At 43.7% G+C, this 22093-nt stretch overlaps 1 protein-coding gene across 2 annotated transcripts in view; it reads left to right on the plus strand.

The window, feature by feature from the left end:
* Window positions 1-10619: 10619 nt before the first annotated feature.
* LOC102417454 (zinc finger protein 883-like) overlaps window positions 10620-22093 on the plus strand; it is a 36384-nt gene continuing 24910 nt past the window's right edge. The window contains exon 1 of one of the 2 annotated variants that reach the window (XM_023743760.1): window positions 10620-10698. In XM_023743760.1, the coding sequence (XP_023599528.1) occupies window positions 10665-10698 (34 nt within the window). In that variant the 5' untranslated portion in view covers window positions 10620-10664. The remainder of the gene's footprint in view (window positions 10699-22093) is intronic. The other variant, XM_023743761.1, reaches the window with a different exon arrangement.

Here is a 22093-nt window from a genome sequence, read left to right on the forward strand (position 1 = left end):
GATACCTAAGCCCCGTCTTGAACCGCAGTGTGGGGTATGCAGGAGGCAGCTGATCAATGATTCTCTGTTAGCATTGATTTTTTTTCTCTCTGTCTTTCAATCTCCATCATCTCTCTCCAGAGACCTTCCCCGGCCAGGCACTTCTCACTCCGATGCTCACAAGGACATTTGTCTTTGGGTGCATTTTACTAAGAAATGGGACCTGTAAGAAGCCACTGACTCTGCTGCAGGGAGGCAGGTGCTGTGGGCACTCAGGTCTCATTGTGGTGGGCCCACCTGGAAATGTCCAGCAGACTCACTAGAACTCCGTGAATCTGAGTTGGCTGAATGTGACATGCAGATGATTGATGGCGCTTACTTTGGCCTTCCAAGATCAATAAAAGTACCAAGCTGAGTACTTGTTGCCAGGATTTTAGGGTTAGATTTTTGAGCATTTTCTCTTTTTTAATTCTCACAACAACTGGGTAAGTGGAAACTCCTATGAAATTGCTGAAAAATTCAGTATCTGAGAAATGAAGTCAGCTCCCCATGTTTACAGCACAGACAAGTGTCAGATTCAAGAGCTGGATTTTAACCCATCATTTTCTCCAGCATCAGACACAATCTGTACCGCTGATGTGCAGCCCTCACTGGATCAGGTACAGTCTGAGAACCAGGGTGGCTCAGCTGTAGCTCCTGTTTCCATGGTTGCAGTTATTTGTTTCCTCCCATTCCCTTTACATCTCAGAGCAATTCCCTTGGCCTCCCTGTGTTCAGGGTAATGCCATCATTTCTTAGCTGCAGTGGTTCCTCCAGGGGAACCTGCTTTCAGAGTGAGCTGCTGTTTGCCCACCATTTGATCCCACACAGAGTTTGACCTTCAGGAGACCTTGGTAATTAGGGCTGGATCTCTGCACTTTCCTCTACATTTTGAGTATCCTGCGGGGATCACATCCACTGTGATGAATTTCATGCCTCAGTTTGAACTTCAAGTGATGTTCCTATGTGGCAGTGACATTCACCCTGCAGGAGTGGATACAATTGGACATGAATTCTGGGACCTAACATTGGGAAGTGATGCTGTAGTTCTACATGATTCTCATTGCATGGGTGCTCACCACATATTTATGGATAGGACCAACAGCCCATGTGATTCTGCCCTCTAAGTCCCTACTGGCTACATGAGACAATGGCTCTAACCATGTTTTCCTACAGCCCAGGTCATGTTTTGAACTGAAGTCCTCCTTCCCATTCAAGTATGTCTGTACCATGGATCTTTGGGTTGGATGAGAAACAAAGTTGCCCCAGACATCACCTGCACTGAAGACGCTACAGGACCCTTACTATACTTGGCGTGTTCCTGGACTATTTGCCCCTAAATCCAGTTCTTGAGTCAACTGAGAAATACAGGATACTGGCCTATGAGCGTAGAAACTACATTACCCAGAAGGCCACGCATGGTGCCATCAGGCTGAGGCAATGAAGGGTCAGAGAAGGAGAAGGTCCCGCTTCTGTAGGGCGGGACCAGTAATCCTTGTGGCGGGATTACCTCTTCCCAGATTTTTGTCTGAGGCAGTGAGGTTTTCAGTGTCCGAACTCCCTTGGAGAAGGCTGGAGAGTGGTGCTTGATGAAAGCATTTTCAATATTCCTATTGGTCATGAATATATATTTTTTCAAGAATTGTGTATACATCCTTATCCTGTTTATTAACTTTATTTTTTGGTTAAAGATTCTTTTGATTACCTTGTATATTTTATATATTAACTAGAGGCCTGATGCACGGATTTGTGCACTGGTGGGGTCGCTCGGCCTGTCCTGCACCCTCTCGCAATCCGGGACCTCTTGGGGATGTTGGACTGCGGATTTTGGCCCCATCCCCACAGGCCAGGCCGTGGGACCCTACCAGTCCACGAACCTGTGCACTGGGCCTCTTTTATTCATATAAGATTTTTGGTTAATCTCTTCTTGCTCTCCCCTCTCCCCATTTCTCTCTGACATTCATGAGTCTCTTCCATTTTTTCATGCCTGTGCTTTGAGCATCTGCCTCCTAGTGGTCATTTTGCGACATACCTACTGGTCAAATGGTTGGTCGGTCGCTTACATTTTTATATATATAGATTGCTTATTACATGCAGAACACATATATTTAGAAGTACTTAATTGTGCTTCTCAGATATTGCTCTCCCAGGCCCGCTTTTCTACAAAGTCCATAATTTTGGAAACAGTGCATTCAGCAGTCTAGTGCAACCATTTTCTAGCTAGCTCAGTTGCTTGTTACTAGTGCTTAGCAATAAAGTATTTTTAATAAAGTTATCTCAGGTTTTCTTTTGAGACACAATCATTGCATTATTAGCCTGCAGTATAGTGTTAACATATTTCCCTGCGCCTCCTTGTGCCCCCCTGCACTCCAATGAGACCCAAGGCCTCCTTGGACACTTTTCACCATGTGCTGTTGGGGGTTTGGGCGTTTGGGGGTGCTTAAAAGGCAGTAGCTAAAAAAAACTCCAAAAATTAGAAGGATTTGAAGGAATGAATCGGTCTTAGCTGGTAGAGGTAGCCCAGAAAGTCTTTAACAATAGAGACACCACGGAGGAGAAGCAGGACAAGAGAATCACTAAGGCAGTGGTAGCTGCATTAAGAGAAACGAGCACCAGGACAAAAGGAGAAGGGGAATGGAAAAAGGAAAGAAAAGGCTGGCAGCAAACTAGGAAGGCATTAGTATGCCTATAGTAGGAAGTAGGGGCACTGGAAGAGAGAATATCCTGGTAGGTTCACAAAGGAAAGCGGATAGCTGGAGGGAAAACCCAGGGTCTGAGGGATTTACACTCAGGGAAGGGGACTAATAGGGCCAGGACTCCTTTTCCTTGAACCCCTTAGAGCCCAGAATAATTTTTTAGTTTTCTGGAGCAGCCTATTCAGTCTTCACAGAGCCAACAGGACCCGTAACATCTAAGAAGACATCGGTCCAGGGAGCCACCGGACAAACTGCCTTTTTCCTTAGACATCAACGAGGACTGTGGACCTTGGAAAGAACACGGTAACACATTCGTTTCTGGTCATGCCAGAATGCCCGTACCCCTTACTTGGACGTGATCTCTTACAGAAACTACAAGCCACCATATCCTTCGAGGGGGACGGAGCACACTTCACCGTGGATCCAAGGAACCCAAGCCCGGACCCATCCTCCCCTGCCCGCATTCTTCTAACCTGTCTTCTCTCATATGAATATCTCTTGCAGGAAAGGGCCAAGGTGACTCTGCTTACTTGGGGAAAATACAACGTCTCTTTCCCATGGTTTGGGCAGAAAATAACCCCCCCCCTCCCCCGGGTTAGCAAGTCATCAAGCTCCTGTAGTAGTCTAATTGCAAGCCACAGCTACTCCAGCTCGGGTAAGGCCATACCCCCTGAGTTTAGAAGCAAATAAAGGAATTGCTATCTTTGCATTCGAGTGGAATGACCCAGAGGGTGGATTCTCAGGACAATTAACCTGGACTAGACTGCCTCAAGGTTTCAAAAACTCTCCCACCCTTTTTGATGCAGCCTTGAGCTCAGAGCTACTTGCCTTTAGACAGGAGCATCCAGAATGAACCCTACTCCAGTATGTAAATCTTCTACTGGCAGCAGATACTGAGAAAAATTGCCCACAAGCCACTGCTGGCCTGTTAGGCACCTTACAAGCATTAGGCTACCAGGTGTCAGCCAAGAAGGCACAGTTGTTCTCCTCTGATGTGACATACCTGGTGTACGACATTGGCAAAGGCAGACGGATCCTCTCCCTCAGTTGAATAGAGGCAATCTTAAGGATCACCATGCCTACAACCAGGAAGCAGGTTCAGGAATTCTTGGAGGCAGTTGGATACTGCAGCCTGTGGATACTGGGGTTTGCAGAGATTGCTGAACCTCTGTGCTGAAGTTCTGGGGAGGCGCAACCGTTCAACTGGACCGAAGTGGAACAATGGACCTTTGAGGAGCTAAAGAAGGCTCTTGTCTCAGCACCTGCCCTAGCCTAGCCAGACCTCAGGAAGGCCTTCCACCTCTACGTGAGTTAGGTAATGGGCATTGCCAAAGGGGTTCTCACCCAGACTCTAGGTCCCTGGAAGAGACCTGTGGCCTATCTGTCTAAGAGACTAGACCCCGTGGCTGCAGGGTGGCCAGCGTGCCTCTGGGCAGTTGCCAACACAGCATTGCTGGTAAGAAAGGCAGATAAGCTGACTTTGCGCCAGGAACTAGCCCTGACAACACCCCATGCTGTGGAAGCCCTCCTTCGAAGTGCTCCAGGGAGATGGATGTCAAACACCAGGGTCACCGAGTACCAAGCTGCCAAGGAAGCCGCCCAAAAACCAGTGGGGCCTTTACAAGAGGAGGAATTGGCAGAACAGAAGCAAGCTACCAGAGGACCAAATGCTTGGTGGACTCTAACAGATGTTAGACTGTTGGTCCCAGAGTCTCTAGGTCGGACGTTAGTTGCCCAGTTACCCCGGGCTGCCCACTCAGGCGTCACCAAGACTCTGAACATCTGCAAGGCAGGTACTATATACCAAGCTTAGACAAGATAATTAAATGCAGCAGTAAAACCAAGATGACAGCATAGGTAAACACCGGAGATTGCTGCCTCGCACAACCACTTCCAAAATACAACTAAAAGACAGAACGGACATCATCCAGAACCACAGGAAGGCTGGCTGAGTGAAATTCTACAACTAGAAGGAAAGAGAAAAGCACAGCGAGACTCAGAGGAGGTGCTGTGTGAGAGTAAATACAGAGGTACAGAGGCGCATGCAGAGAGGGGTGGCGGCTGAGGACACGGTTGTCTTTTTCAATCAGGAGGGAGTTTCAAGCTCTGAGCTCCAGTTCCGGGCGAGTCTCTGGGGACCCAGACTCATACAGGACAAACTGGACTGTCTGGCATCTGTCGGAACTCGAGGGCAGCTTTCTCTCCGGGGTGCTTGCAGCGATTGCCGGGACACTGAGAAGCAGGGCCTCTAAGGGCAGGACTGAGAGCAGCCATAACTGCTCCCTCTGCCCTGTTGATAACCTGGGACCCCGCCCCGCCCAAGCCATGCATGGAATCTTCTGCATATGAAAGTCTGGGACCTTTGCAATCTGATAATTACCTAACAAACAGCAGCTGGCACAAGGCCCCAGGGCAACTTGCATTGGGACACAGCTGGCTTCTGCTGGGTAGCCTCAGACAAAGGCTAGATTAGCACCACCTTAGAGATCCAGGAGCCAGTGTGCCCTGTGGTCAGAGTGGGACCATCCAGATTGCAGCTCCTCGAATCCATAAAGGACACACTAGGGGGCAGACTCAGTGAGCACCAAAGCCCCACTGAAGCAAGTCTTGCCCCATAAGGGTGTCTTCAGCACAGAAGTTCTCCCACTGCAGACACAGCTGATTCTCACAGCCAATTGGCCTGGAGGTCAATTCCTCCCAGTGATACCAACTACAACCAAGGCTGCTTAACTACAACGAGACTGTGTACAAAGCCCACAAAGGGGTGCACCAAGAGCAATTGGGGAGGCTGAGCCACTGGGCCCTATAGGACACCTAGCACAGAAAGCCACTCTATCGACAAAGTGAAGCATAAAAAAATGTTGAGACAAAGAAACAGGACACAAATGACAAAAATGGAGGAAATCAAACTACTGGATATAGAGTTCAAAACCACACTTTTAAGGTTTTTCAAGAACTTTCTAGAAACCGCCGATAAACTTAATGAGAGCCTCAAGAAATCTAATGAGAGCCTCGAGGTTGTGATAAAGGACCAACTAGAAATTAAGCATACACTGACCGAAATACAGAATATTATACGGACTCCCAACAGCAGACTAGAGGATCGCAAGAATCAAGTCAAAGATTTGAAATATGAAGAAGCAAAAAACACCCAACCGGAAAAGCAAAATGAAAGAAGGATCCAAAACTACAAGGATAGTGTAAGGAGCCTCTGGGACAGCTTCAAGCGTACCAACATCCGAATTATAGGGGTGCCAGAAGAAGAGAGAGAGCAAGATATTGAAAACCTATGCACCTATGGATGAGGACAGTGGGGTGGGGGGTGAGGGAGGAGGGTGGGGTGGGAAACCGGTGGAGGGGAGCTATGGGGGAAAAGAACAGGAACAGCTGTAATCTGAACAATAAAGATTTACTTTAAAAAAAAAATATCTTGTTCAGCAGTTTGTATAGTGGTGTTGTTGAATTAGATGAGCCAACAATCTTGGGTGCAGGTGCTTCTCATAAATTGTGAAAGGCCACAGCAAATAAAGTCCTTTTTCTTGTCCTTAAAAATACCTCCACCACATTTAGAACCTAAGGCTTTAGTAACCTGAAGAATCAATATTTCTAGGAGACGAAATAAAGGGACACCAGCAATACGGGGATCATTCTGTTAAGGAGGATGTGAATAATGGTTCCGGCCAGAAATAAACTACTTGGGGTTTAATTAGCAGGTGCTTCTCATCACTTGTGGAAGGCCACAACAAAGAAATAAACCTTTTTCTTGTCCTTACAAAATACCTCCACCACATTTAGAACCTAAGGCTTTAGTGACCTGAAGAGTGACTCCTTCTAGGAGACGAAATAAAGGCACAGCAGCAATACTGGGGGCATTGTGTTTAGGAGGACATCAACAATGTGTCCCGGAGTTGATAAACAACTCCTTGAATTTTCTCCTAAACCCACAGGTTCTAACTCCCCAATATGGACAAAAATGGTGGCATACAGTAAAGCTAGCAAGCTCAGGGAGCCTGACATAGCATAGCCAATCTTGCAAACTCTGAGGCTAAAAGTGCCCACATAGGATGCTTTGAAGTTAAAATTTTTTAAGTAAAAGGTAGTCACTGTGCTGGGCTGCATATCTGGTGCTTTGTCCAGATGGGGCGCACTGTGCTCTCTGTTCCTAAAACACATAGATAGGAGGGTACTGACATCAGGCCAGGCCTTGAGATATGGTCTCATGGCCCCTTGTCAATATGCTGTACTCTCTGATCCTAAAACACGTAGATAGGAAGGTATTGATACTATACTGTGTCTGGAACTATGGTTTTTGTAACTTTGAGTTTTGCAAACAAAAATGCTGTAATCCCTATAGTCTGCACTGTAGTTCAGCCTATGCTTCGGCAGGGTGCTGCAACTGTAGTCGCTGGCCGGCTTAATAAAGGCTCCTAAATCTTTAATCTGAGTCCCTGGTGGTGTTCTCCGCAGGTCGCCCCATTACAGCCAAAGGGGTATTTATGTCCCAGTCTGCGTTGTTTTGTGTGTGTGTGTGTGTGTGTGTGTGTGTGTGTGTGTGTGTGGTTTTTTTAATTTTTTGCAAGGGGCAAATTTTAGCGTATTGAACCTGTCTTTTGTCTGTTGCATCAGGGATAACATACCTTCGGATTTTAAGGGACATTTCTGTTTCACAGACTCCTAAGAGCACAATCCCTGAACACAGAAGATCGCAGAACCCCAATTGTTGTTGTGTTAAATATTAACAGTTAACTAATAGATAAACTTAAAAAGAAGTTTATGTCATTTTTAATTTTTTTACTTTTTATCCAATCTCAGAGATTTTTTTCCTTAGCTCCTGTCCCCAATTTATCACCAGTGAATGTCATGTAACCCATTTATGTCTTCTTCTTTAGTCTCATGTATAAAAAAGGTGCAAAACTGCCATTCTCCCAAGCAATTTATTGTTATTCTGCTTCCTGGCACTGTTACCGGCTTGGGTCACATAAACTTAGAAAAATTCTCCACAAGTTTGGACATTTCTTTCAACATTACCAAAAGAATTGACTCATGTGAAGCAGGAGAAAGTTACATGGAGGGGTATCAGCATTTCCAGAGACTCAACTGATTGAACACAGATTAATAAACACAAATTTAGAGCACACTCAGAACACAGCAAGCGTTTTCCCATTGTATTCAGAGAACAGAAGACAAAGCTCAAGGGCTCAGGTGACTCTGAGTGTGTGTGTGTGTGTGTGTGTGTGCGTGTGCGTGTGTGTGAGTTTAGTGTGTGTGTGTGTGAGTTTAATCCTTACCTGAGGCTGTTTTTTCTTTATTCCCCCTCCTATTCCTTTCCTCTGAGATTCTGTACTCCTTGCATGCTTCCATGTCTCTGAATCCACTCCATTCACCACTTTAGTTTGTTAATTAGATTTCCTATATGAGTGAGATCAAGTGATACTTGTCGTTCTCTGACTGACTGATTTCAGTTGGTTTGATGCTTTCCAGGTGCCTCTATCCTGTCTGTAAAGGTAAAAATTCTTCTTTTTTACTGCTGCAGATTATTCCATGGTATAAATTTTTCTCAGGTTTTTTTTTTAAGTATTTATTTCAGAGAAGAAATGTAAGGGAGAGAGAGAGAGAGAGAGAAACATCAATGATGAGAGAGAATCATTGATTGGCTGCCTCTAGTGCACTCCCTAGTGGGAATGAAGCCTGCAACCTGGGCATGTACCCTTGTCCTGAAATAAACCTGGGATCCTTCAGGCTGCAGGGTGACGCTCTATCCAATGAGCCAAACTGGCTAGGGCTGCATCAAAGCATTGTAATCCAGTTGTCTATTGATGGACACTTGGGCTGTTTCCACATCTTTGCTATTGTAAATTTTGCTGTTATCAACAGAAGGGAGTATATATTCAATCTTATTTCAGGTTTCTCGGGATATATTCCTAGAAGTGGAATCACTTCATCAATGGAAGTTCCATACTAAATTTTTTGAGGAAAGTCTATTCTAATTTTCATACTGGCTGCACCAGTTTGAATTCCCACCAGCAGTGTACTAGGGTCCCTGTTCTCCACATCCTCTCCTTGAATTTTGTTCATTTGTTGATGGCAGCCATTGTGAAAGCGGTGAGGTGACACGTAATTGTTGCTTGAATTTCCATCTCTGATGATCTGTGACTTGAAGCATCTTTTCATATGTTTCTTGACCATCTTATCCACACTGCAGCCCAGGCAGTGCTGACACTTTTGATGGCATCAGAAGCAGATGCCTTTAAGTATGAGGGTCTGTTTGTGACCTTAACTATGTATAATGGATTCAATGGAGGCAGCTTAAGGCAGGGACTTGAACAACCTCCTCCAGAAACATATGGCCCGAGGGAGACACATTCAAAATTCTTGAATGAGCAAAGAATGCCTGCCACTCAGAAAGAGCAAGTCCTGAACAAATATATGTAAAACCTGCAGATAAAGGAAGCCGTGCAGGTGCAGGAGAAACAAACTTGCCTCGGAAATAAACTCCCCTGAAGGCGCTAGAGGACCCTGAATGTACTTGGTGTGTTCTTGGGCTATTTGCCCCTAATCCAGTTCTAGAGTAAACTGAGAAATACTGGATCCTGGCCTTGGCGCTTAGAAACTACATTACCCAGAAGGCCAAGCATGGAATGGCATCAGGCGGAGCCAATGGAGGCTCAGAGAAGGCACTTCCGTTTGGCCGCTTCGGGAGGGCGGGACCGATAATCCTAGTGGCAGGATTTTGTCTTCCGTTTTTTTGTCTCAGGCGGTGAGGTTTTTCGAGTCCGCAGTCCCGTGGAGAAGGCCGGAGAGCGGTGTTCCCCGCCTCACAGCCCATGGTCGGAGCCTCCAGAGGTGCTCACAGCTCACACGTGGGATTGAAGCTCGGAGTCGCCACCCGAACCCACGCCAGGGCCGGGCCAGCGACCGCCATTCCTGCAGCGGCTTCTGCTCCCGCCCCGCTCAGCCCACAGAGGACAATGGCGGCGCCCCCCCTGAGGAGACGGGCTGAGGTGAGTTCAGTCCCCCAGGCCCTCACCGCCTCCTCACACAGACACCACAGCCTGGGGAGGGCGCCTGTCCCGTCCTGCAGCTCAGTCCCGCGTGGGGGACCGTGAGGAAGGCGGAGGGGAGAGAGGAGTGTTGTGGCTTCTGAGGACACAGCAAGTGCAGGGCAGAGAGGACGGGGGTGACTCGCATCTGAAGGTCCCTGAGGATGTGGCTGTGAGTATTGACGGAAAGATCAGAGGCTGCAGGGAGGACGGCACAGACTCATTCGGGCTTTCCCGGCTGTGAGTCCGTCAGGGGCTTGGGGTGGTCCTGGATCCGGCTGGACTACAAGCTCTCTACACGCCATATGCCAAGTTCATGGGTGAGTCCAGCGAGATCCAGTGGCATTGGAGCAGGAAGGGGGCAGAGCTGAGGGAGTGAACCTGGGGTCTGAATATGGGAAGGGGATAAACATTACCCAGTGGTGTGCACATCTGGAGGAAGTGTGAGCTGATGGTCCCGGGACCTGGTGTGGGGACTTAAAGGTGAAGCATAAACCCACGCTTGGCTTTGTCTTGGAGGCAGGATCTAGGAGACTGCAGTGGTGTTGCCTGGTAGGAAGGCTGGGGCCCTGCAGGCATCGCCCAGACCTTAAATGGCGTTGCTCTCTACCCTCCCCTTCCCCAATCCTTCCCACCCAACTCAGCTGCTCTGCTGAGGGCCATCACAGTGAGTAATGGGACTGTGATGAGCATTAGGGCCTGGTGTCCACAGTAACCAGGGCCCCTGGAGGAGGTTAAGGGCGGGAAGGTGTGTAAGGAGTAGAATTACTGGTTCTCTGAAAGGCAGCATTGGTTTCAATTGTCTCCATTCTGACAGGTTGGCGTGACCTTTGAGGACATTGCCCTGTACTTCTCCAGGGAGGAATGGAGCCTCCTTGATGAGGGTCAGAGACAGCTGTACCTGAATGTGATGCTGGAGAACTTTGAACTTATATCCTCTCTGGGTAAGACCCTCACTCTCACCAGAGACCTGGACTTGGCTTTGAGGTTTCCCAGATTCCATCCCCCAGGGTGTGCTCTGTCCTCCCATATAGACTGTGGTACTGCTTGATTTTCCTGTTTTCTGGGTAGCAGCTGTCCTGGGGAGGGTTGGTCCGTTTCCACTGCTCCCTTCTGTTCCCGAAGTCCCAATACTCCCCTCGGTACTAAACTCACAGGGAAGGACTTGTGGTTGGTAGTGTTGCTGGAAGCCTAAGGGATTCCACCTTGATCAGTGAGTAAAGCATTTTCTATATTCCTGTTGGTCATTTGTACGTATTTTTTGGAGAATTGTCTCTACATCCTTATCCTGTTTATTAACTGTATTTTTTGGTTAAAGAGTGTTCTAACTACCCTGTATATTTTATATATTAATTGCTTATTACATACAGGAACACCTATTTTTGCATGTGCTTAATAGTGCTTTGCAGATATAACTCCCCCACACCCGCTTTTCTACAAAGTCCATGTTTTTGGCAACCCTGCGTTCAGCAGGTCTAGTGCTACTGTTATGCCCAGAGTTTGAGGTCCCCAATAATCCACGACCAGGGAGCCTTTTCCGATGCAAAAGCAAAGGGTCTTTTATTCAAGCCCGGGACTTGGTCCCCCTCCTGCCTCCATTACTGGATGCAAGAGAGAGCCTGGAGTCTTGGAAGAACAAAGAATTTATAGGGCTTGGGTCAGGGGGTGGGGGCTCACTGGGACCACTGATTTGGCCGATTCCAGTTGGTTGAGTGAGGGTCGGGGGGGCTAATGACGCAAGGGCAGGGTGCAGCTAGGGTCTGGTTACACAAAGACACGAGGTGGCTAGCATACTTTTGGCCTTGGGCTAGTTTCCTTGCGTTCCTATTGGCTGAGATAAGGGCTGGCTGAGCAACTGATACATTCTATGGCTTTTGCTTGAAGAGGAGTTAGGAACACGGTTATCAGCCCTGTTCTGTCCTTTCACAACCATGTTTTTGGAAGCTCACATGCTTGTTGCTACTGCTTAGCAATAAAGTTTTTTTGAGGTTTTTTTTTTACAGAGACGAAGGGAGAGAGATAGAGAGTTAGAAACATCGATGAGAGAGAAACATCGATCAGCTGCCTCCTGCACATCTCCTACTGGGGATGTGCCCACAACCCAGGTACATGCCCTTGACCAGAATCGAACCTGGGACCTTTCAGTCCGCAGGCCGACACTCTATCCACTGAGCCAAACCCGTTTTGGCAGCAGTAAAGTATTTTTAATGAAGTTATATCGAGTTTGTTTTTCAGACAAGTCATTGCATTATTAGCTTCCAATACAGTATTAACATAACTTTATTATTCCCTGGGAACGCCAACTACTTGTGTGAATTTCTGTCTATATCTCAATATTCGCTTTATTGTGCTGATCAGAACTGAATCCACAATCTCCCAAGGAATTCCTTCATAGGATTTGCAATTATTTTCTTCTGTTCTCTCGATTTCCTTTCATTTCATTTTGTGTATTGCTGTTGTGCTGTGAAGAAGCTTTTTTCTTTATTTGTTGTCATCTCGACTGTTTTTTTTTTTTTTGGTTTTTTTTTGTGGTGGTTGGTGTCACATTCAGAAAATCATGTCAAAACAAATCTCCAAAACTTTTTCTCTAGGTTGTCGTGAGGCGTTTTAAGTTTTAGCGCTGATATTCAATTCTGTTATGCATGTTATCAGTGGTGTCCAGTATTTTTGTGCTTCCATGTGAGTATTGATTTTCAGCAGCACCATTCATTGAAGAAACTATCTTTTCCTTCTTCTCTGTCTTGCAATTTTGACAGTGATTACTTGAAAGTATGTGTCTGGGTTTACTTTTGTGTTTTCTGTTCTGTTCTGTTGATGTATGTGTTTGTGTTTCTTGAGCAACACAATGTTTGCTTGCTTTGTCTTTGTAAGAAATTGAAGTCAGGAAGTGTGATGCCACCAGCTTGCTTCTCACTCACGATTGTTTTTGCTATTCACATTTTTTAGTTCTATACATTTCAAGGTTCTCTTTTCATGTCTTTGTAAAGTACCATAAGAATTATCCTCAGGGTTCCATTTAATCTGTAGATTGCATTGTGTAGTATGGATATTTTCACAATATTTCTTTTTTAAAAATTATTTATTGTTTAAAGTAATATATATTGTATTACATATGTCGCCATTTTCTCTCATTGACCACAAATGAGTGAGATCATGTGATATTTATCTTTCTCCATCTGGCGTATTTTGCTTAGCATGATGCTGTCCAGTTCCATCCATGCTGTTGCAAATAATAAGAGTTCCTCCTTTTTGACAGCAGCCTAGTATTCCATTGTGTAGATGTACCACAGTTTTTTAATCAACTCATCTCTGATGGGCACTTAGGCTATTTCCTAATCTTAGCTATTGTAAATTGCGTTGCTATGAACATAGGAGTGCATATGTCCTTTCTGATTGGTGTTTCTCATTTCTTTTTCTTTTTTTTTTTAATATTTCATTATTGATTTCAGAGGAAAGGACAGGGAGAGAGTGATAGTAAAATCAATGATAAGAGAGAATGGTTGACCTCTGCGTTCTGCATGCACCCTACTGGGAATCGAGCCACAGCAAGGCATGTTGCCTTGGGCGTCATCCAACCTGGGACCCTTCAACCTGCAGGTCGACGCTCTATCCACTGAGCCAAACCACCTAGGGCTGTTTTTTATTTCTTGCGATATTTTCCTAGATGGGTCAATTGGGAGTTCCATTTTTAATTTTTTGGAAACTCTACATTATATTCCACAGTGTCTGTACCAATATGCATTCCCACCAGCTGAGCACAAGGGTTCCTTTTCTCCACATCCTTGCCAGCACGTTGTCCTTTGTTGATTAGTTGATGATAGCCATCCTGACAGGTGTGAGATGATATCTCATTGTCGTTTTGATTTGCGTCTCTCGGATAAGTGGCTTTGAGCATGTTTTTATATGTCTCTTGACTTTCTGAATGACCACTTTCGAAAAGTGTGTATTTAAGTCCTTTGCCCGTTTTTGGATTGGATCGTTTATCTTCTTTTTCTTAAGGTGTTTAAGTTCCCTGTAAATGTTGGAGAGTAAACCCTTATCGGATATAACATTGGAAAATATGTTCTCCAATTCAGTGGGCTTTCTTGTTGTTTTTTTGATGGCTTCTTTTGCTGTGCAGAAGCTTTTTATCTTGACGTAGTTCTAGTTGTTCATTTTTTCCTTAGTTTCCATTACCCTAGGAAATGGAAACATTACGCTATCCATAAAGACATTGCTAGGATATATGTCTGATATTTTGCTGCCTGTGGATTCTTCTAAGATTTTTATGGTTTCCCATCTTACGTTTGCGGACTTTATCTATATTTAGTTTATTTTGTGTATGATATAAGTTGGTGGTCTAGTTTCATTTTTTTGCATGTATCCAATTTTCCCAACACCATTAATTGAAGAAGAGACTATCTTGACTTCATTGAATGCTGTTGCCTCCTTTGACAGATATTGAGCATAAAGGCTTGGGTCGATTTCGGGATTCTCTGTTCTGTTGCATTGTTCTATATGTCTGTTGTTGTGCCATTACCAGGCATTTTTGCAATATACCTTGGTATCTGGTATTGTCATTCCTCCACCTTTGTTCTTTCTCAAGATTGCTGGGGATATTTTTTTTGTGGCTATTTTTTATTGTTACTATTATTATTTCATATTGTAGGTCTGTGAAATATGCCGTTGGTATCTTAAGGGGGATTGCATTGAATCTGAAGATTGTTTTGTACTTTGGGTATTATGGACATTTTAATGATGTTGATTCTACCAATCCATGAACACGGTATATGTTTCCATTTGTTTATATCTTCTTCCATCTCTTTTTTTCAACTTCCTGTAGTTTTCAGAGTACAGGTCTTTTACCTCGTTAGTTTATTCCTACGTATCCTAATTTTTTGTTGCAATGGTAGATAGGATATTTTGTTTGTTTATCTGTGCGTTCGTTATTGGTATATAAAAAAGCCATAGATTTCTGGTTATTAATTTTGTATCCTGCTACATTTCTGAATGCATTTATTAAATTTAGTAGTTTTTTGATGGAGTCTTTAGGGTTTTCTATGTACAATATCATGTCATCTTTGAATAATGACAGTTTTCTTATATTCCAATTATGATGCATTTAATCTCTGCTTCTTCTCAGATTGTTATGGCTAGCACTTCCAGTTTTATATCAAACAGGAGCAGTCAAAGTGGTCATCCCTGTCTTGTTCTTTTTTTTTTTTTTTTTAATATATTTTATTGATTTTTTACAGAGAGGAAGGGAGAGAGATAGAGAGTTAGAAACATCGATGAGAGAGAAACATCGACCAGCTGCCTCCTGCACATCTCCCACTGGGGATGTGCCCGCAACCCAGGTACACGCCCTTGACCAGAATCGAACCTGGGACCTTTCAGTCCGCAGGCCGACGCTCTATCCACTGAGCCAAACCGGTTTCGGCAACCCTGTCTTGTTCTTGTCTAAGTGAAAATGGTTGTAGTTTTTGCTGATTGAATATAATGTTGGCTGTGGGTTTTTCATATAAGGCTCTTATTACGTGTATGATCCTTGGGCTCCCACTTTGCTGAGAGTTTTTTCAAGAAAGGGTGTCAGATTATGTCAAATGCTTTTTCTGCATCAATTGATATGCTTAAATGATTTTTGTCTTTCATTTTTGCACATATGTTGTATCATATTTATTGATTTTCAGATATCTTTCATCCCCCGAATAAATCCCACTTGGTCATGGTGTATGATCTTTCTAATGTATTGCTGGATCAGATTAGCCAGAATTTTCTCGAGTATTTTAGCATTGATGGGTGTCACTATGACTACAGTGGGAGAGCTGCTGTGTAGGAGAGACCCCTATGAAGCATGACCTACATCAGTGGGGCTTTTGTAGTTAGTGAGTCTGCCCTTTGAGTGTGTGGCTTATGGATGTGAAGAGTTGTAACCTGCTATTGTATGACACTGACCACTGGGTACACTGGCTCTTGGGTCTCCAGGGAGGTGTAAAGTCAGCCTCGGCCTGGAGCCACCCAGCAGCATTTACAGAGAGATCTGCAGATTCTCCTCTTTGCATCGAATTTAGAAGTGCCCTGATGAGGCCCAGCTGTGAAGAAAGGAAGGCTAGTGCTTGTGTGAGGTATAGGCCATTTATTGATAGGTTTGGGGCTCCCTGACTGAACTGCAACTTGTTTGACAGGTTTTAACCTGAGCAAAGGCAGGCAATTCATATACAAACGCTGCTGCGGACAGCTTGGGTGGAGTTGTAAATTGGATGGGGTGAGGTCTCAGGGAATCACCAGGTCGGAGCACACAGAAATGGTTGTAAGACCTGCCATCTTGGAAGTGGCAGCATAGGTATAATGACCACAGGAAGCAACTCTGCCTGGAGAAAGCTGCCCCCGAATTCCTGCCCAGATTCCAGTTGGTCCAGTTTCCCCTCATATGTGCCTTGAACCGCCCCTCCACCACCCGGCTCACCAGGCCTTGGAGGTGAGAAGAAGCGGGAGGTTGTAAGTTCAGTTCGTGGTACTGGCATTGTAAGAGGAGCAGCTGGGTCTCCTGCAGCCTCTGTGTCACTGAGCCCCAGTCCGCACTTGTTTTTACAGCCCGTAGTTCTTACTGCCAGTAGGGCCTTTTTTCCCCAGTCTGGGACGCTGTGTGGGGCATCTGGTGTGACACTGGGACCCCTTTTTCTTCCAGGTGACCTCTGCAGAGACGATCTCTCTCCCAATTAAAAAAGTGTCCCCCATGGGTACAGGAGCAGCACCTGCCATGCCTCTGTACCTCCTACCAGTCTCAGTGTGTTTTCTTTCTTTTTTATATAGTGCTAAGACAATGGTTCTCAACCTTGGCTGTACATTAGAATCACCTGGGAATCTTTTTAAAATCCTGATATCTGGGCCTCATCCCTCCTGCACACCCCCTACTGGGGGTGTGCCTGCAGCCAAGGGACATGCCCTTGACCGGAATCGAACGTGGGACCCTTCAGTCCTCAGACCGAGTCTCTATCCACTGATCCAAACTGGTTTGGGCTCCTACTGCTTTCTACTTTACCTCTCTATTCCGAAGACAATGGTTCTCAACCTTGGCTGCACATTAGAATCACCTGGGAATCTTTTTAAAATCCTGATTTCTGGGCCTCATCCTTTGGAAATTCTGTTTCTTTTTTTTTTTTATTTAATTAAATATTTATTGTTCAGATTATTACATTTGTTCCTCTTTTTCCCCCATAACTCTCCTCCTCCCAGGTCCCACCCCACCCTGTGCCCTCACTCCCCACCCATAGTCCTCATCCATAGGTGCACGATTTTTGTCCAGTCTCTTCCCGCATCCCCACCTTTCCCTCCCTCCCTCCCCCCAGGAATAGTCAGTCCATTCCCTTTCTATGTCCCTGATTCTATTATAATCACCAGTTCATTCTGTACATCAGATTATTTATTCACTTGATTCTTAGATTCACTTGTTGATAGATGCATATTTGTTGTTCTTAATTTGTATCTTTACCTTTTTCTTCTTCTTCCTCTTCTTAAAGAATACCTTTCAGCATTTCATATAATACTGTTTTAGTGCTGATGAACTCCTTTAGCTTTTCCTTATCTGTGAAGCTCTTTATCTGACCTTCAATTCTGAATGATAACTTTGCTGGATAAAGTAATCTTGGTTGTAGGTTCTTGGCATTCATCACTTTGAATATTTCTTGCCACTCCCTTCTGGCCTGCACAGTTTCCGTTGAGAAATCAGCTGACATTCCTATCGATACTCCCTGGTAGGTAACTGAGTTTCTTTCTTTTGCTGCTTTTAAGATTCTCTCTTTGTCTTTTGCTCTTGGCATTTTAATGACGATGTGTCTTGGTGTGGTCCTCTTTGGATTCCTTTTGTTTGGGGTTCTCTGCCCTTCCTTCACTTGGAAGTCTATTTCTTTCACCAGGTAAGCGAAGTTTTCTGTCATTATTTCTTCAAATAGGTTTTCAATATCTTGCTGTCTCTCATCTTCTGGCACCCCTATAATTCTGATGTTGGTACGCTTGAACCTGTCCCAGAGGCTCCTTACACTATCTTCGTATTTTCAGATTCTTTTTTCCTTTTGCTTTTCCAGTTGGGTGTTTTTTGCTTCTTCACATTTCAAATCTTTGACTTGATTCTTGCTGTCCTCTGGCCTGCTGTTAGGTGTATATTCTTCCCGATTGAGTTTTGGAATGTTGTATTTTTCTGTGAATGTGTCCATTTCCTCCAGGTTGTCTAATTTGTTGGAGTAGAGTTGTCCATAGTATTGTTTAACAATCATTTGTATTTCTGTGGGGTCTGTTGTTATTTCGCCTCTATCATTTCTGATTTTGTTTATTTGAGTCCTCTCTCTTTCCTTCTTGGTGAGCCTGGCTAGAGGTTCATCGATCTTGTTTATCCTTTCAAAGAACCAGCTCTTGGTGTCATTGATTTTATGTATTGTTTTTTTTTTTTTGGACTCTGTGTCATTTATTTCTGCTCTAATCTTTATTATTTCCTTCCTTCTGCTCACTGTGGACTTTTCTTGTTGCTCTCTTTCTAATTCTTTGAGTTGTAGAGTTAGATGACTTACTATCCTTTTTTCTTGTTTTTTGAGATAGAGCTATAAACTTCCCTCTAAGGATTGCTTTAATTGTGTCCCCATAGGTTTTAGATTGTTGTGTTTTCATTGTCATTAGTTTCCAGGATGTTTTTAATTTTTTCTTTGATCTCATTGGTAACCCGACCAATTTTTAATAACATGCTATTCAGCTTCCAAGTGTTTTGAGTATTTTGGGTTGTTTTTATTGTAGTTTATTTCTAATATTATGCCCTTGTGGTCTGAGAAGATGCTTGGTATGATTTCAATCTTCTTGAATTTGGGGAGACTTTGTTTGTGACCCAATATGTGGTCTATTTTTGAATATATCCCATGAGCCCTTGAGAAGAATGTATATTCCGTGGCTGTGGGGTGAAGTGTTCTGAAGATGTCAATTAAGTCCATCTGATCTAGTGAATCATTTAGGATTGCTGTTTCTTTGCTTATTGTTTGTCTAGAGCAGCTGTGGGCAAACTACGGCCTGCAGGCTGGATCCGGCCTGTTTGAAATGAATAAAACTAAAAAAAAAAAAAAAAAAGACCGTACCCTTTTATGTAATGATGTTTACTTTGAATTTATATTCGTTCACACAAACACTCCATTCATGCTTTTGTTCTGGCCCTCCGGTCCAGTTTAAAAACCCATTGTGGCCCTCGAGTCAAAAAGTTTGCCCACCCCTGGTCTAGAGGATTTATCAAGTGATGTCAGTGATGTATTAAAATCCCCTACTATGATTGTATTGTTGTCAATCTCTCCTTTGATATCTTCCAGGAGTTTTTTTTTTTTTTAATGTATTTGCTGCATTGGGTGCATATATGTTTATCAGGGTTATATCTTCTAGTTGTATTGATCCCTTTAGTATTATGAAGTGGCCTTCCTTATCTCTTGTTATGGCCTTTACTTTGAGGTCTATTTTGTCCGATATAAGTATTGCTACCCCAGCTTTTTTTTCCTTTCCATTTGCCTGAAAGATATTTTTCCATCCCTTCACTTTCAGTCTGTGTGAGTCCCTTCTGAGGTGGGTCTCTTGTGGACAGCAAATATATGGGTCATGTTTTTTCACCCATTCAGCCACTCGATGTCTTTTGGTTGGAGCATTTAGTCCGTTTACGGTTAAAGTTGTTATTGAAAGGTACTTGTTTGTAGCCATTTCTTTTTTTGTGTGGCTGTTTTCTTTCTGAGCTTTTTATTTCTTCTTTTTACACCAGTCCCTTTAGCATTTCTTGCATTGCTGGCTTGGTGGTGATAAACTCCCTTAGCCTTTTTTTGTCTGTGAAGCTTCTTATTTCCCCTTCAATTTTGAGTGATAGCCTTGCTGGATAGAGTATTCTTGGATTCAGTCCTTTGCTTTGCATCACTTTGTAATTTTCTGTGCATTCTTTTCTGGCCTGATGTGTTTCTGTTGAGAAATCATTTGATAATCTAATGGGAGATCCCTTGAATGTATATTTCCGTCTCTCTCTTGCAGCCTTTAAGATCCCCTCTTTGTCCTGAACATTTGCCATAGTAATTACGATGTGTCTTGGTGTGGGTCTTTTCAGGTTCACCTTGTTTGGGACTCTCTGTGCTTGTGTGACTTTTGTCTTCCCACCTCAGGAATGTTTTCTGGTATTATTTCTTCAAATAGGTTTTCTAACCCTTGTTCCTCTTTCTGTTGTTCTGGCACCCCTATTATTCCTATGTTGTTTTGTTTTATGTTGTCCCATAGCTCCCTTAGGCTCTCCTCCTGTATTTTAATTTTTTTCTCCAATTGCTGTTCAGTTTGGGTGTGTTTTGTTTCCCTCTCTTCTAATTCGCTAATTCGGTCCTCGGCTTTTCTTAGTCTACTGTTGAAACTTTCAGTGGTGTTTTTTATTGCAGCTACATCACTCTTCATTTCTTCTTGGTTCTTACATAATTTATTATTTTTTTCATCTGTTTCTTCTTGCTTCTTGCATAAGTTGTTGATTTTTTCCTCTATCTGGTTTATGCATTCTAGGACCCTTAATCTGAGTTCTTTTTCTGTCATGTTACATGCCTCTGTATCACTTAGCTGCTTTTCTGGCGAATCCTCCTTTTCTTTCCTTTGAGGGATTCTTTGTCTACCCATGTTTGATCACACCGCCATATCTAGATGTTCAGTCGTTCAGTGGCTGCTCTTTGGGTCGCAGTGGCTCCTCGGGCTGCGGTTGCTCCTCGGGCGGTTGTGATAGCAGCTGCTCCTCAGTGGTAGCAGCTCCTTTGGTGGGTGCTGTTCACAGTTGTGGTGGATCCTCTGACTGGTGGGGGTAGACTTCACACACAGCTGCTATTCCTCAGACAGACCTTGGGTGGGGTTTTAAATGGGATAAAATTAAGTCTGAAGGAATCCTAAGGAAAAACTGAAATGGTTGTCAATCAGACTTGCGACCTGGGATGGCCCAATGTAGGTATAATGACCTCTGCGAGCACCTCTGTCTGGGAGAAAGCCACCCCTTCGTTCCTGCCCTGATGCCAGTCAGTCCAGTTTCTCCTCATATATGTCTTCGTCTACCCCTCCACCCCAGGACCTCCTGAAGGTCAGAGGAAGCTGTGGCTTGTAAGTTTGGTATTCTCGTTTCGTAATATCAACCTCTGTTATGATGCTTTGGGGTTCATAGTGTCAGGTGTAACATCTTTCGTTTCATTTCTTTTTTCATTTCGTTGAGGTTTGTTTTTCTTTTTTACTTATTTGTTTTTGTTTTTTGCTTTAGTCTAGATTAGGGGTGAGCAACCTTTTTGTGAGTGCGTGCCAAAACCAGCAAAATCTGTGACTTAAAATTCTGCGTGCCAACCCTAATTTTTGAGAACATGTTATGCCTACTTGATATCTCTTAATATGTACGTATGTAAAGAATCTTGAAGAAATAATAAAATTCATTCGAGCGACAAAAACACAGTACATGATGATGAAAAATACATTGAGTTTTTAATGTATACATGTTATGTAAAATTATTTATTTATCTAAGGTGCACCTGCACTGAATTTATCTGAAAAATAAAAAAGTCGATATTAAGAAAAATATTGTAAATGGAAGATTATAAGAGAGGGTTTCGCATGCCAGCATGTGCTAGGTGTTGCCCACCCTTGGTCTAGATCAAGGTTTACCAATTTTTGTATTTGAGAAAAGTACCTGTTAGGTATTTTGTTTTTTTTTTTTTTTTTTTAAATATATTTTATTGATTTTTTACAGAGAGAAAGGGAGAGATATAGAGAGTTAGAAACATCGATGAGAGAGAAACATCGATCAGCTGCCTCCTGCACATCTCCTACCGGGGATGTGCTCGCAACCCAGGCACATGCCCTTGACCGGAATCGAACCCGGGACCCTTCAGTCCGCAGGCCAACGCTCTATCCACTGAGCCAAACCGGTTTCGGCGATTTTGTTTATTTTGTCTTCTCTCCCTTTAATTGATGCTTGTTCAAATATTTCTTGTGTCATTTCTTGGCAATCTTTCAGTTTATTTTCTTGTTTTGTTTATAGATTCCTGAGCTGGAAGGTTAGGTTTTTGATATCTTTTTTCATAATGTAGGCATTTTTCCCTATAAAATTTCCTCTTACAATTGTATTTTCTGATTTTTATACATGATTTTGATAGGTTGTCGTGTTTTGTTTTGTTTTACTTTGTCAGTAGATTGTTTTTATTTTTGGGTCGAACTACCTTGAAATAGTTATTTATATATTTATTATTGCTTTCAGAAATAGAGGAAGAGAGATGGAGAGAGAGAGAGAGAAACATCAGTGTGAGGGATAAACATCAATTGGCTGCCTTCTGTACACAATCTAAGGGG

This window comes from Myotis lucifugus, unplaced genomic scaffold, assembly GCF_000147115.1.
Source record: "Myotis lucifugus unplaced genomic scaffold, Myoluc2.0 scaffold_412, whole genome shotgun sequence".
In the NCBI taxonomy this organism is placed as follows: domain Eukaryota; kingdom Metazoa; phylum Chordata; class Mammalia; order Chiroptera; family Vespertilionidae; genus Myotis; species Myotis lucifugus.